Below are 13,494 nucleotides of genomic sequence, written 5' to 3'. Positions count from 1 at the left end.
CCTTATCACCCTTTCCTTTATAAATTGGTATTATTATAGATTCCTTCCATTCCTTTGGTATTACATTATTATTTATGACACAGTCAAAGAGAAATTTTAAATAAGGCACTATGTACCACCCCATTGTCTTTAATACCTCCCCAGTAATTTGATCACTTCCTGCTGCTTTTCCTTGCTGAAGCAGTTGGATTTCTCCGAGAATATCTTCATTTGTGAATAAGAAGCTTCTTGTTTCCCTATGTCTCTCTCCCTCTCTATCTTCTGTTTCGGTTTCCAACTCCTGACAGTCATCTACTGAATCTCTGAATTCCCTACTAAATAGGTTTGCTTTCTCAGTATCTGTTAAATAGTGTTCACCTCCTTCTCCCACCATTGTAGGAATTTGGATTCCTTTTCCTTTTTGATTCCTGATATATGAATACAGCTTTTTCCATTTCCCTTTGTGGTCATTACCCTCTTGAAGTATGCCATTCATATAATTCTCTTTTGCTTCCTTTTTCACTCTATTCAGTTCCCTCATTAGCTGTTTTCTAGTTTCTCTACTCTCCCTACCCTCTTTGATTTTCCTGTTTACTATTCTACATTTTCTTTTTAATTTTCTTATTTCCCTTGTAGAATAAACAGGGTCTGAGGTCATTTTACCCTTCTTAACAGGTACAAATCTCTTCTCTCCTTCCCAAATGATTCCTTTAAATTTAGCCCAAAGTGTATCCACATTACTCCCTTCACTTATCCAACAACTGAATTGTGATTTAAGGTAAGTCCCAAATTCATCAACTTTAGATAATTTTTATCCAACGTGTAACCCTTACGTCCAATCCTATTCCCTCCAATTTCTTTAATAATGTTCCATGTTCCAATTTCTTGTCTTGTGTAACCCTCTTATTAAGCCTTTTTGGTACGAGTCCTACATCCATTATTACAGCCTTATGGTCTCCTATTCCTTCAATTACCTCAGTTTTATCAACAAAATCCCAAGGTTTAACCAAGAATACATCTAGTAAGTTATTGAGGCGAGTCGGTTCTTGTACTACTTGTGTAAATCCTCCCTCCCAAATTAACTTATTTGCCAGTTTCTGTTCATGGGCTTCACTTGCAGCTCCATTCCATTCAACTTCAGGCAAATTTAGATCTCCCCCAATTATTACCATATCATTATTATTGTTTTTATGAGTATAATCTATTATTTTCTCAAATATTTCCATGTCTCTTTCCTCTCTTCCTGGCCTGTATGTTCCTATAATTCCCACCTCCTTCATATTATCACAAACTAATTTTATCCCTAATATTTCATCCCTTTCATCGGTAAACCATTCATGTGAACAATAAGTTTCCTTCACCAGAATAAACACCCCCCTCCCTTTTTATCTCCTCGGTCTCTACGATAGACTGTATACCCTTCTGGAAATACTTCTCTATTACCCACCCCTTCTCTCAACCACGATTCCACTCCTATCACCACATCAGTCTCATAAGATTCCATCAATGTACCGAATTTTAATTGTTTATTTACTACACTTCGACAGTTTCCCAAGAGCAATCTCAGATCCCCTTCCTCCCTAAAACTTGACTGTTGCAATTGGGTAACTTGAAATTCCTTACTTTCCTGAGTTTCATTTTCTAGTTGACTGAGCCAGCTTGAAGTACAGCTGGCTCTTTCTACTAGTTTTCCTGGTCAGTATTATAACTCAAGGGAGTTGCCTGTTTTATAGTACATATCTTAAGATTAATAAAATCTAGAACAATATTTGCTATCTTTCGTTTACCTGAATTGTTTAGATGGAGGCCATGTTTTGTGTAACAGTATCTCCAAAACTGCTGCATTCAATAACCTGAGTATTCTGAAAATGTTTACAAATTTTAACAATATCTGTATTGACCTTGTCCACTTCAATGTTTACACACGAGTCTCTACTCAAATCATGCCTGTGGGGCATGTTCACTACAAAGACGTTAGTGTGGGTCAGCTTCCCTCTATAAATTTTTTGTTGGAGGTAATGACAAATTCAAATACTATATATTATTATTGTAATATCGTGGTTGTAGAGAACTGAAATTTGTTTCTCCCATTTCTTTAAGATATACATTTACGCTCCTCAGACTATTCACGCCCGTGTTTTTTTTCTTTCATTATTACGTGTCATTTATCTTATCTCCCTGTAAGCTGTATTTGTGTGGGCCTTGCCTGTTGTTTTATGATTGATATTGGCTTGGCTTGGGAAGCTGCAGGCTTCATCGTGTGTACGATTGTTCAGTTAACTATGGAATTTTAATTCTGTTTCCCTTCGTTATTGTAACTAATTTGGGAAATTATTTGGTTTTCTGCAATTCTCTTGTCTGTTCATTTAATTATTTATGTGTGGAAAATTTGGCTTGCTATCATTGCTTTTAAAATTGAGCGTGTTACCGTGTTTCTGGGATGATTGAAATGTTTATGTAGAGGGACTGGAAACAAATTTCAGTTTAGTGAGATTAGTTGTAGTATACCTACTTACAAAAACTGGCCAGTGGTGTAATTAATTCATAACGTACAGATCCGTTTTTACATTTGTCATTTATTGATTCTGATGCAAGCTGCTGACTTCGCTTATTTCTCGGTACTGTAAGAGTTACTTTAGTTTATAATCTGAATGTGTTTTCACAATTTTAATAATTTTAAGATAGACATTTGTCTCTTATTTGAATGAATTAATTTAATAAGAATTTTTTTCTTTTTTGGGTATAAGTTCTTCGACTTGCTTATTTTATAACATCGTAAGAATTATTTTACATTGCTATCTGAGTGTGCACTCTTAATTATTTTAAAAATAGATTTTTAATGCATACTTCAAATAATTTATTTTATTATTAAATTACTCATTCTTAATTTTGTTTATTTTTCAACATATTGCAGAAAGTTATAAATCTTTAAGTATTATTCATCAATTTTTTCTTTATCCTAATTTTTAAGTTAAGTTTGATTTACTGAATTTTAATTTCGCTTTCATTTAGTAGTTAGTGATAATGACCTGGCAATCCCTAGTAGTAAGCTAAGATCCTGCCCTCTTATCCTTTATGTTCTGGGTCCTCCACGTCGGAAAATTTAATGCTGCTGCCCCCAATGGTAAGTATTTTGCGTCTTGTGCTCATTTTGTCATTTCATGTGTGTTTATTGTTGGATACGTTCTTGGGCGTTGCATTAATAATTTCAGTGTACAAATTATAGCTACAAAGCAACTGAAAAACTCTATTCAGTCAGGTTTCATACCTCGCGGTAGTTTGTAGGCTGAAACCACTGTAAACGGCATTTTCTTGAAATCGGGATCTGTTGATTTATAATTGTGCCAGCTGTCAGCATCAGGTACATGTTGGATCACAGTACACAAACCGACCATCATCAGTTCACTTTTAGGCATCGTGAAATGCTATTAGATATATTCATTAGGAGCAGAGGTGCGAAAATACTGCGGTTTCGTATGTTGCCTGACATATACAACATATATATGACTAAAAGAGCACATTTAAAGTTAAAAACTTCATGATCGTTCCGTATTGAATAGAGATATAAGAAGATGTACAATATTAGAAGGATCCACCTTTCAATACTCCGTTGTAAGTTGAACTAAAAAGAAGTAAACTTTGGAGCGTGGGTTGGCAACCACGGGACCCTTAGCTGAGTCCTGGCATTGCTTCCACTTACTTGTGCCAGGCTCCACACTTTCATCTATCCCAGGGCCTCTCAGAGTGCATGCGCTTGGTGCATGCACTGAGCACGGTGCAAAAGACGACTTCGCTTGGTTGACCAGAGTGCAGACCCCCCACTCCTCGATTTGGAGCGATAGCGCTGTCTCTCTCTTTCCCCACGCCCGCCTCGCTCGCTCCCCCTGTCTCCCTCTTCCTCAGTTGCTGCGTAGCGCTCCAAATCTGAGCCGAATTGAGCCGAGTTGAGTCGAGCTTAGCCGAGTAGCACAGAGACGAAGCGTTGGTCCGAGCCGTGCCGAGCGGGAGCGATGCACAGTGCACGGACCTCTTGCGCCTCGATTTGCACGCGTGAGATTTTGGGCGTTTGAGAGGCCCTGATCTATCCTGTCCGACCTCCCTTGGTCAACTCTTGTTCTTTACCGACCCCAACGCTATTAGGTTTGCGAGGGCTAGGGAGTCTTTCATTTTCACGCCCTTCGTGGCCCTTGTCTTCCTTTTACCGATATCTTCATTTTTCGAAGTGTCGGACCTCTTCCTCTTTTTTCCTCGGTTTAGTGTTATATAGAAGATATTTACCCATTTGTACTTCCTCTAATAGCAATAATCACCACCACCACCAGCCTCTAATAAACGTTCCCCAACCTTTTCTCTATTTATCATCTCCCATTCATCTATCAATTACTACGGCAAGTTGTTTCGAGTTGAACCTCACATTGCAATTTTCTTTTATTATTTCTTCCTATTTTTAATATATTTTTATTTGACTTTATTCTTTTTAATGTTTTAAATTATTTTCATACTTATATACCTACTTTGAATTTGACGAAATTAAATCCTACACTGTTTTCCTAAGACTTCAATTACGTCACCTTTTACTCTTCGGCCTGAGAAACAAATGCCTTGTAGACCTGCCTAGCAACGACTCTACATAAGTGCATACTTGACCTGCTTGTGAACTTCAACTATATTTGTTTTGGGCGCAAGACAATGATGTTCTGTTTACTCTCTTGACTGCGATCATTGTGTTTTGGACATTAACTGAATTACTACGATATGAATCAATGTTAATTTTTTGCCTGTGTTCAATGTATTAGTTGTTTTAAGATCTTTATATCTTGCCCTATTTTACTATTTGGCTGATGATGACACTTGTAATGTGTCGAAACCGGTCCCAATAAACAAGTTCTTTTTAGTTCAACTTACAACGGAGTATTGAAAGGTGGATCCTTCTAATATTGTACATCTTCTTAAAAGAGCACATGGCGACCATGTTTGTTTACTATCGCTCGAGCTTTCGTGTGCGTGAGTGGACAGCTGACGGCTACACTGCCATCTAAATAATAGATTTCTGACTGACTGTCAAATGTATCTGGATTCTACAAAGTTCCATGTGGAACCAAATGATGGCAGTACAGTATATCATCGTGTATTTTGTCGGCTAAGAGACGGCAGACGAGCGGTGGGCAATAAAATGTCATGTCGGGTTCCCCCGACATGTGACTGGAACGGGAATATCGTAATGTCGGGCCTCACCCGACAGACGAGTGGTAAGGGTTAACTCTCAGTAGATGATTCATGTCAAATTCCACGGAAACAAAACTACAGCTATCAAGTTCTCCAAGTTACTTTCTCATTTTCCATACAAATTAATCTGAGGGTAGAAAAATAATTTCTAAAACACCAATCTATTGTTTTAGTAGTTATGTTTGCAGCTTGTCATTTGTTATATTTTCACCATCTTTTGAAATAATGAAATCCTGAGTGTGGTTCATCTGATCTACTTGTCATACATGGTCCAGAATATGGAATACTTCTTAGTCAAGATGTTGGCCCTTTTGCACGTATCTCACACATGCTCAAAGGAATACATCGGGGAACACTGCAGACCACAGCATTACAGTAATCTCTGCTTCTTGGATGTACCTACAGATAAACGCTACATGACGTGGATGTGTGCTATCATCCAATATGATAAACTTGGGGACAATATTCTCATAAAAAGATAGGGAACATACTGCCTGAGTATGTGCTTGTCGGTCATTGTTACCTGTATAAAAATATTATCTGGTGACCATGGATGATACTGGCCCACATGGTCACATGTTCACGCCTCCTGTCATTGGTGAGAGACAGAGCAAGGTTCCCTGGCTCATGCGTACTAGGCAGGTCACCTAGACACATTGTCCTATGAAAGCAATAGGCACGGTTCTTTGTTATGTGCAGCTGCTTGTGGTCGGCCAGATGAAGTCACATTTTATGTCTCCAGCTACTGCTGCTGTTCCATTATCCTAGCAGTCGTCGTTTGTAATACATCAAATCGAGAAATGGATTGATGTTCTAAGTTAGCACTTATACAGGTTGCAGCATGCAACAGGAATACACAATACATTGAAATCGAGAGATAGCAGAGCTGGTCTTAAGATGAAAGCAGGTGCATTAATACATTGGAGATGCCCGTACAAACTAAGGGCACATTATTTCATTGCTGTTGACAGAGCTCAGAGAATCTACGGGTGCATATTTTCACTGTAGGTAGAAATAATAGCCACTGTTTCTGCGAGCTGTGAGCATAAGTCGAGAGCTCTTCTTTCAAGGCAATGATAACACAGCCACGTTCCTACACAACCTGTGGCAGAATCATTGTTCATTCCCAGCAGTGAAATGAGCACATTAAATGTTGAAAATATTCCCACTTGCTATGAAGGACATAAACCCCCACCCCCATCTAGCTCTTTCCCTTGTGAACACCAACCAACATCACTTTCAGCAGTGGCATCACCAACAAGATTTACCCTGTACAAGGTTGTCAGAACTGCATTTCATCCAACTCGTCTACTAACTTCAATGACTAGCCAAACAAATATGTGGCTACCGCAGTACTTGTAAAACCCACAGAATAGCTTTTCCTGTCGACATTCACACCATCAATCACATTTGATGATTGTTTCACACTGAAAGTTAGTTGTTTCAAAGTAAAAGTCATTAAACATTACCCGTCCTCACATCCTCTTGCTCTTAAAGATTCTGACGTTGGAGATCTGTTGATGCTCAGGTCTAAGGAAGCACCTGACCCTAACATTAGATAACCTGTCCCCATTTTCATTCTCTTGTCACACCTATTTATTCTCTCCCTTTACCTTACAACACCATCTACTTTTCAACTACCATTTTTATTCCATCCTCTACTGACGAATGCTGGAGCTAAAAATGTTGGACCCGTGTACTCTATCCGCACATTCCTACACGGTAAGTCTGTTCTCCATCGGCTTCCTGTATGTATTTATATATTTCATTCCTGTGAGCTTCCTTACCTGACCATTCAAATCCTTCACAACATTATCATATCAGTCTACACAAAATCATTTGAGTTTTGGGATGAGGATCAAATCATCTCTCATTCTTGTCCCACACCTGGGATCTTCTTACCCAAAAACCTTGCACATGCATGTATTCTTATCCAACATGAAACATATCAAACCCCACTCCTTTCTGGCTTGTTCCTCTGTGAACATACCACCACTAGTGGTACATTCAACAGCAAAATCAGCACAACATACAGGCCAAACAAAGCCCATAGCACAAATCTTCTAGTCACACCCAGATCCACCAAACCGAGAACGAGGAATGTCTGACAATTCTCTCTCGCTGAAGAACTTTGAAGTTGGATATCATGTTAAGTTCAAGACAGGACCTGGCATTTTTCAACCGTCTTCTCTCTTTCAAAAATGGACACTATCATCATTCTCTGTCCTCAAATGATGAAGGCTTCAGCCAGTGCTGTATGTGTTGTATCAATGTGTTTTCACATAACAGGTCACTGTTCTTCATCAGTTATATATACTGCTACTTGAGTATAATGTGATATTCAGTACACCACTTACATGGTCTGTGGTATTATATTCAAATGCTCTAATCTATTTAATGATCTACATTTTAAAAACAGGGAACAATGATTCATTCACCAAACTTTATGGCTATAGCCAACTTTAGTTTATTTTAGATAAATAAAGCCTTCAAGGTTTGAGAAATAATAGGAATACAATGGGCAGAGATGAAAAAGAAATATGGAATCACTTAAATTTAAAGGTAAAATAATTGAGGAATACCACAAAATATATTCACGGGTTGTCCAATACACAACAAGGCAGACTTGGTTGGTAAGAGCAACATCTAATACGAGAATATGTAGATGCTATAAGTAACCATCAAAAACAAGAGAGACTTGACAGATACTTGCAAAATCTATCTCGAGCATTTTGTACATCACTTTGTAGAGACATAGTTGTTTCTCAGTTAACATGTTTAAATCTCTATTCACAAGAAAAGCAAGAAGCAAATGAAACCAAATTCATGTAATCATTAAGAGAAGACCACGGAACCATGACTCAGGGTGCAAAGCAAACGAAGTGTTCCACCATCTGATTATAAAGCATCAGGAAGTTGTCTTCACACGCAAACTGGTAGGATATAGCTGATCGGAGACAAAGGATTCTTCAAATTCAATGATAATTTTGCAGATTGATGCTTTTATGGCCTGTATTAATAGACATTATATCATTAGAATTTTTGCCATGTGAAAGAGTAAGCTGTAATAATTCTTCAAATTTTGCCAAGAATTTGATCCGTATATTCAAATGAGAAACTCAACCACCCACTACATCAAGTGTTTTAACAATGATGAAGGGTTCAAATTCAATTAACTGTTGCTCGAGGTTAAATGATACTCTCGTTCATCACAAGATAACTCACTACGTACTATTATGTTCTGAGAAGGGACTGATGTTGCCTTATTTGCTCCATGTCTGACTTTCCTTTTTTCCCCCCAAATTTGCTTTCCACTGAAACAGATAGGTATTATGGCGATGATGAGATAGAAAAGGGCTAGAAGTGGAAAGGAAGTGACCGTGGTGTTGAATAAGGTACAGGCCCCAGCATTTGCCTGGTGTGACAATGGGAAAACACGGAAAACAATCTTCAGGGCTGTCGATAGAGGGGTTCGAACCCACTATCTCCTAAATGCAAGCTAACAGTTACGTGATACATACCGTGCAGCCACTCGCTCAGATATTTTATGTTTTTCGTTCACGAGTTGAGAGTGCGCAATAAGCCATCTGCTGATGAACAAAAGTATCATTTCATCAATGGAACAACAGTCATTTGAACTAGCTGCCAGCATCTTGGAAAGGTGTAGCAATCCAAATGACGAGCCCACTGTTACACTTCCGAGAAACGTTGGTAATTTCACGTTTGAAAAAGCCTAAAAAGCTTGAATGTTTCTAAACTAGTTCAATAATTCTCTCTTCCTGCACTTAATGACTTAAATCTTCAGGAGCGCTCTTGCTGATTCTACTTAATTCCCCAAATTTACAGAGTGGAACAGTTTTTTTAGCTGACATTCACTTGCAGGTTACAAGCCACATTAGAACAGAAAAGTTGTCACGGTCTTGTGGAGGATACAGACTGGCAGACTGTAACTTACCCGCTGCAGGCGAGGAAGCGGGAACTGGAGGGTGGTCTGTCCCTGCACCGCTGATGGCACTGGACACCAAATTCTTGAGACTTGACGACACAGCAGAGGGTGGAGCTACTGTTACAGATGTGCTGCTCGTTGGGATTCCCGGAGCCGAATTCAGCAGACTGGTGATAGTTGGAGACGAGCCACGATGAGACGTGATGGCTGAGTGTAGAATAGAAGAGCTCTGTCAAGAAGCACACAAAATCATCCATCATCAGACAGTCTTGCCTGGCCAACATGATAACACATGGACTGCTTTATAATTACCTTACCCTCTTACTGTAGTGAACCCTAAAACCCTTACACTCTGAGAGACCACTGTACAACATCTACTATTAGACTAAGATGCCAACAGTGCAGGCTCTAAAATTTCATTTCAATCAGAATATTTGCTAAGAAAATCTTCTAGTTCTACATACTGATACACAGGAATCTAAACACACACACACAATTCTGCCTCTCTTTTCCATTATACATAATAGAACTAGGAAATCAAACCTAGAGAAAATAAAAAATATAGCACAATTGCACAACAACTTTGAGTGTCCTTAATAAGATCACAGATGGATACACCTAGCCAAAATGGCTTTCAATAAAAGGAAATCAGAGGAACGAAATATGTACTTTTTTTAGTCATTCAAGTAGACTTTAACCCTTTCCTGCCTGCATTTTCACTCCGTTTATCCCCAGGATTCAACCTACTGTTTAGCGAAAATTGAAGATTAGCACATTGTTTAAGAATTTATTCAAATTTTCAATAATATTAGAAAACATACCAACACATCCGTATCTCTATTCCAGGAGCCATAGGGTTGTTGGTTCATACCTCCACCCTCCTCTCTTGGTGATACTGGAGGAAGCATCCTACTTGACATAGAGCTAGGCTGCATTTGTCACATTCCCATGTTGTCTGAATCCCTCTTCCTGATGCTGTTTTCCTTCCAACAGATGCACAATATGCACACACCTTCTTCCTTCCTTATATCTTGGTGATTTTGTGTAGATTTTTGGGGGAAAGTGTTGTTAATGGTAACGATTGTTTGTGACCAAGACGCTTCCTTGATGAAAAATTATTTATCACCTGTCTATCGAGTGCCAATCTAAAGTACCATGTCCGGAAGGTGCTGGTTGATTAGTATCATTGTATGAAATGAAACTATTCACTATTGCAGTGTTCAGTGCAAATCCAAAAATATACCTCAACCATTTTACAGTCTTCCTTCCCAAACTATAGTACGATCTTTTTTGATCTGATCTGTCTACACCCCCCATGTATTTTGTGTATCTGTGAATTGTTAAAGGGCATGGAACAGTAATTTCTTCACTTCCCTTTCCAGTTTTCCTTTTTACTCCACCTGTGACGTTTGGATCACAGTTTGAGGAAACAGCACAGATGTCCCTGTTGTCATGCCAAACCAAAGTTGTCAAATCACCCACTTGAACTATTTTACATTCTCCCCTTTTCAGTTTCAGAGATTTAGGATTCTTTAGTTCAGCTGGCCAGTATTTACGATTTGGTCTTGTAGTTGCACAAGCATATACTTCATTGTCATGATGTAAGTATTGTAGTAACCCCTCGGATGAGAAGATATTGTTGAAATAAACATGATGGTATGAACCTAACCTATCTTCTTATAAATTCATGACAACCTGGTTTCCCAACATGTCCTTGTTCCTGGGTTTTTTCTTACCATGACAGATATTGCTTTTGAGAACATATCCTTTTGGAGTGGCAAGAATCCACGCTTTTAAACCCCACTTTACCGGTTTATCTTTTATATACCGTTTCATAACATTGCATCCTTTGAATGAGATCATTGCCTCACCAATAGCTAATTCACTGCCTGGATTGTATTTGTACTGGAAGCTGTCCATTATTTGCAAGAGTGGGAGAACTCTTTGAAGCATGTCGTAAGAGGGATCATCTCTGGCTTTTAGCTAACATCCACAATATGAAAATATTTTGTGAGAATCTTGTATCTCTTAAAAGTCATACATTTTTTTTATTACAGGACACTCAATGTCTGGACTAAACCAATAAGTATGTGATTCTGGAAGTGGAAAGATGCCCATGTATATAAGAATTCCAATGTAAGCCTTTATTTCCTCTGAGCAGGTGTCTCCCCATTCAGTATCTTTTTAACCAGACTGTGCCAGTTTTAATGCCAAATTGATATGTGTACAATTGGCTATGTCATGGAATAGTTTGTCTCCTCCTAACATACGTAAAAAATAATCTACTTCTCGTGATCCACTTTCCAAATTATGGCCAACCACATAATCATTCGGAGTAACGAAACAAAATGTTTGTGTTACCTGAATTGCCGGCGCATCGCCATGAGGTCCGATTTCTGGATATCCGTTTTCACTTATATCACTGATATTACTAAAATTATCTTCATTGATATCTTCTTCACTTACTAAAAATTCATTTCCACCACTACTCAACGATTCTGTGTCACTTTCTTCGCCTAAATTCAGCTCGCTTTCAATGTCCGCAGCACTCAATCCCGCCATGTTTACGAAAAAACCACTGACCCGCGCGCACTGAAATTCAAGACAGATTATCGCTCTTCTTTTTTATTTCCTAAGCCTTGTAGATTATACAGCATGTTCATAAATACCTTATAAACATTTCACAGCCAAAAACAATAAAAAACTATCGCATAAATCGCAGACGTGAGTAGATAATGGGGCCAGGCGCTTTCGGGCTGGAAGGCAAAATGAAAAGAAGGGCGCTTTCGGGCGCTAAGGGCCGGAAAGGGTAAAGCTGGAATATGTTTGTGATTACATAGACTAGCCATAAAAAAGCAAATAAGTTTTTGAAGGTGGGATTCTTCCTTCAACCTAAACCAATACAGGAAAAAAATGAGATTTATAAGTTGTTGCTGTAGACATATACTTAACACCTAATTTTGTTATGCTAATTTTACTATTCAACTTTCGTTCTTCACTAGAGTGAAACAAAAGGAGATACCCTGGTGGAATGAGGAAGTGAGGAAAGTGGTGAGAGGAAAAAAAGACAGCCTGCCGAGAATGGAACCGTGATCAAAACAGAAGAAAGCAAAAGTAAGTATCCCAACAGCAAACGGAGATGTAAGAAGGTGGTAGGAGAAGAAAAGAAGAAGGGTTGGGAAGAATTTACACAAATAATGAAAGTGGATGTAAGTGGCATTAAAAGGATGCTTTATGGACTTATAAGAAGTAAGAGGACAGAAAGAGTTATCACAATATGTTGGGTATTCAGCCCGAAGGCTGGTTTGATCCCCTGCAGCTCCGCCAACAGCTGTCATAAATAGCCTAGGCGTCACTGAAGAGGCATACTAGGGAAATGAGGAGTGAGGTAGTTTCCCGTTGCTTTCCTCACCGAGCCAGCAGTTGCTATTACATATCAGTCTGCCAAGCCCACTGAAATGCATGCACCAACCGACCCTATGAGCGATAGTTTCACACCATTCATAACAGGGACTGGCTGCATAAGGAATGGTATTACTAGCATCACTCATACCTCAGTCACTTTCATATTGTCAAAGCCAAGGATGAGACTAAGACAGGTCAATGAAAGTAACAAATTTGATATAGCCCATACCAGAAGACATAGTGCACTGTAAACACTACATCTCGCCAGCAAAGGCATATTATTGTATGTTTAGACCTCAGCCCGAAGGCTGGTTGGATCCTCAACAGCTCCGCCATCAGCTGTCATAAATGGCCTAGGCATCACTGAAGAGGCGTACTAGGGAAATGAGGAGTGAGGTAGTTTCCCGTTGCTTTCCTCACCGAGCCAGAAGTTGCTATTACATATCAGTCTGCCAAGCCCACTGAAATGCATGCACCAACTGACCCTATGAGCAACATTTTCACACCATTCATAGCAGGGACTGGCTGCATAAGGAATGGCATTACTAGGATCACTCATACCTCAGTCACTTTCACCTTGTCAAAGCCAAGGATAAAGCTGAGACAGATCAATGAAAGTAACAATATTGATCTAGCCCATACCAGAAGACATAGTGCACTGTAAACACTACGTCCTGCCAGCAAAGGCAGAGTTATCACAAAGCTAGTGAAAAAGGAAGATGGGGAATTGTTAACATACCCAGAAGAGATAAAGAGAACATGGAAGGAGTATTCTGATAAGCTATTGAATGTGAACAACTGTACAGGGGAGATAGAAGCAATACAGTGTGAGGACTCAACAACAGAGGATGATATAACAATGCTGGAGGTGGAGTTAGCGATACAAAAGATGAAGATGGGAAAAGCAACAGGGATGGATGAAATCAGTGTGGAAATGA

At 39.0% G+C, this 13,494-nt stretch overlaps 1 protein-coding gene across 4 annotated transcripts in view; it reads right to left on the bottom strand.

The window, feature by feature from the left end:
* Positions 1 to 13,494, bottom strand: part of LOC136883405 (bromodomain-containing protein 8) — a 445,412-nt gene that overhangs the window by 257,889 nt on the left and 174,029 nt on the right. For all 4 annotated transcript variants that reach the window (XM_067155679.2, XM_067155690.2, XM_067155698.2 and 1 more), the window contains one exon: positions 9,161 to 9,380. In XM_067155679.2, coding sequence (XP_067011780.2) covers positions 9,161 to 9,380 — 220 coding nt within the window. The remainder of the gene's footprint in view (positions 1 to 9,160; positions 9,381 to 13,494) is intronic.

Source organism: Anabrus simplex, chromosome 1 (assembly GCF_040414725.1).
Source record: "Anabrus simplex isolate iqAnaSimp1 chromosome 1, ASM4041472v1, whole genome shotgun sequence".
Lineage (NCBI taxonomy): Eukaryota > Metazoa > Arthropoda > Insecta > Orthoptera > Tettigoniidae > Anabrus > Anabrus simplex.
Note: the sequence above shows the minus strand (reverse complement) of the source record. Positions and strands in the feature narration are given on the sequence as shown.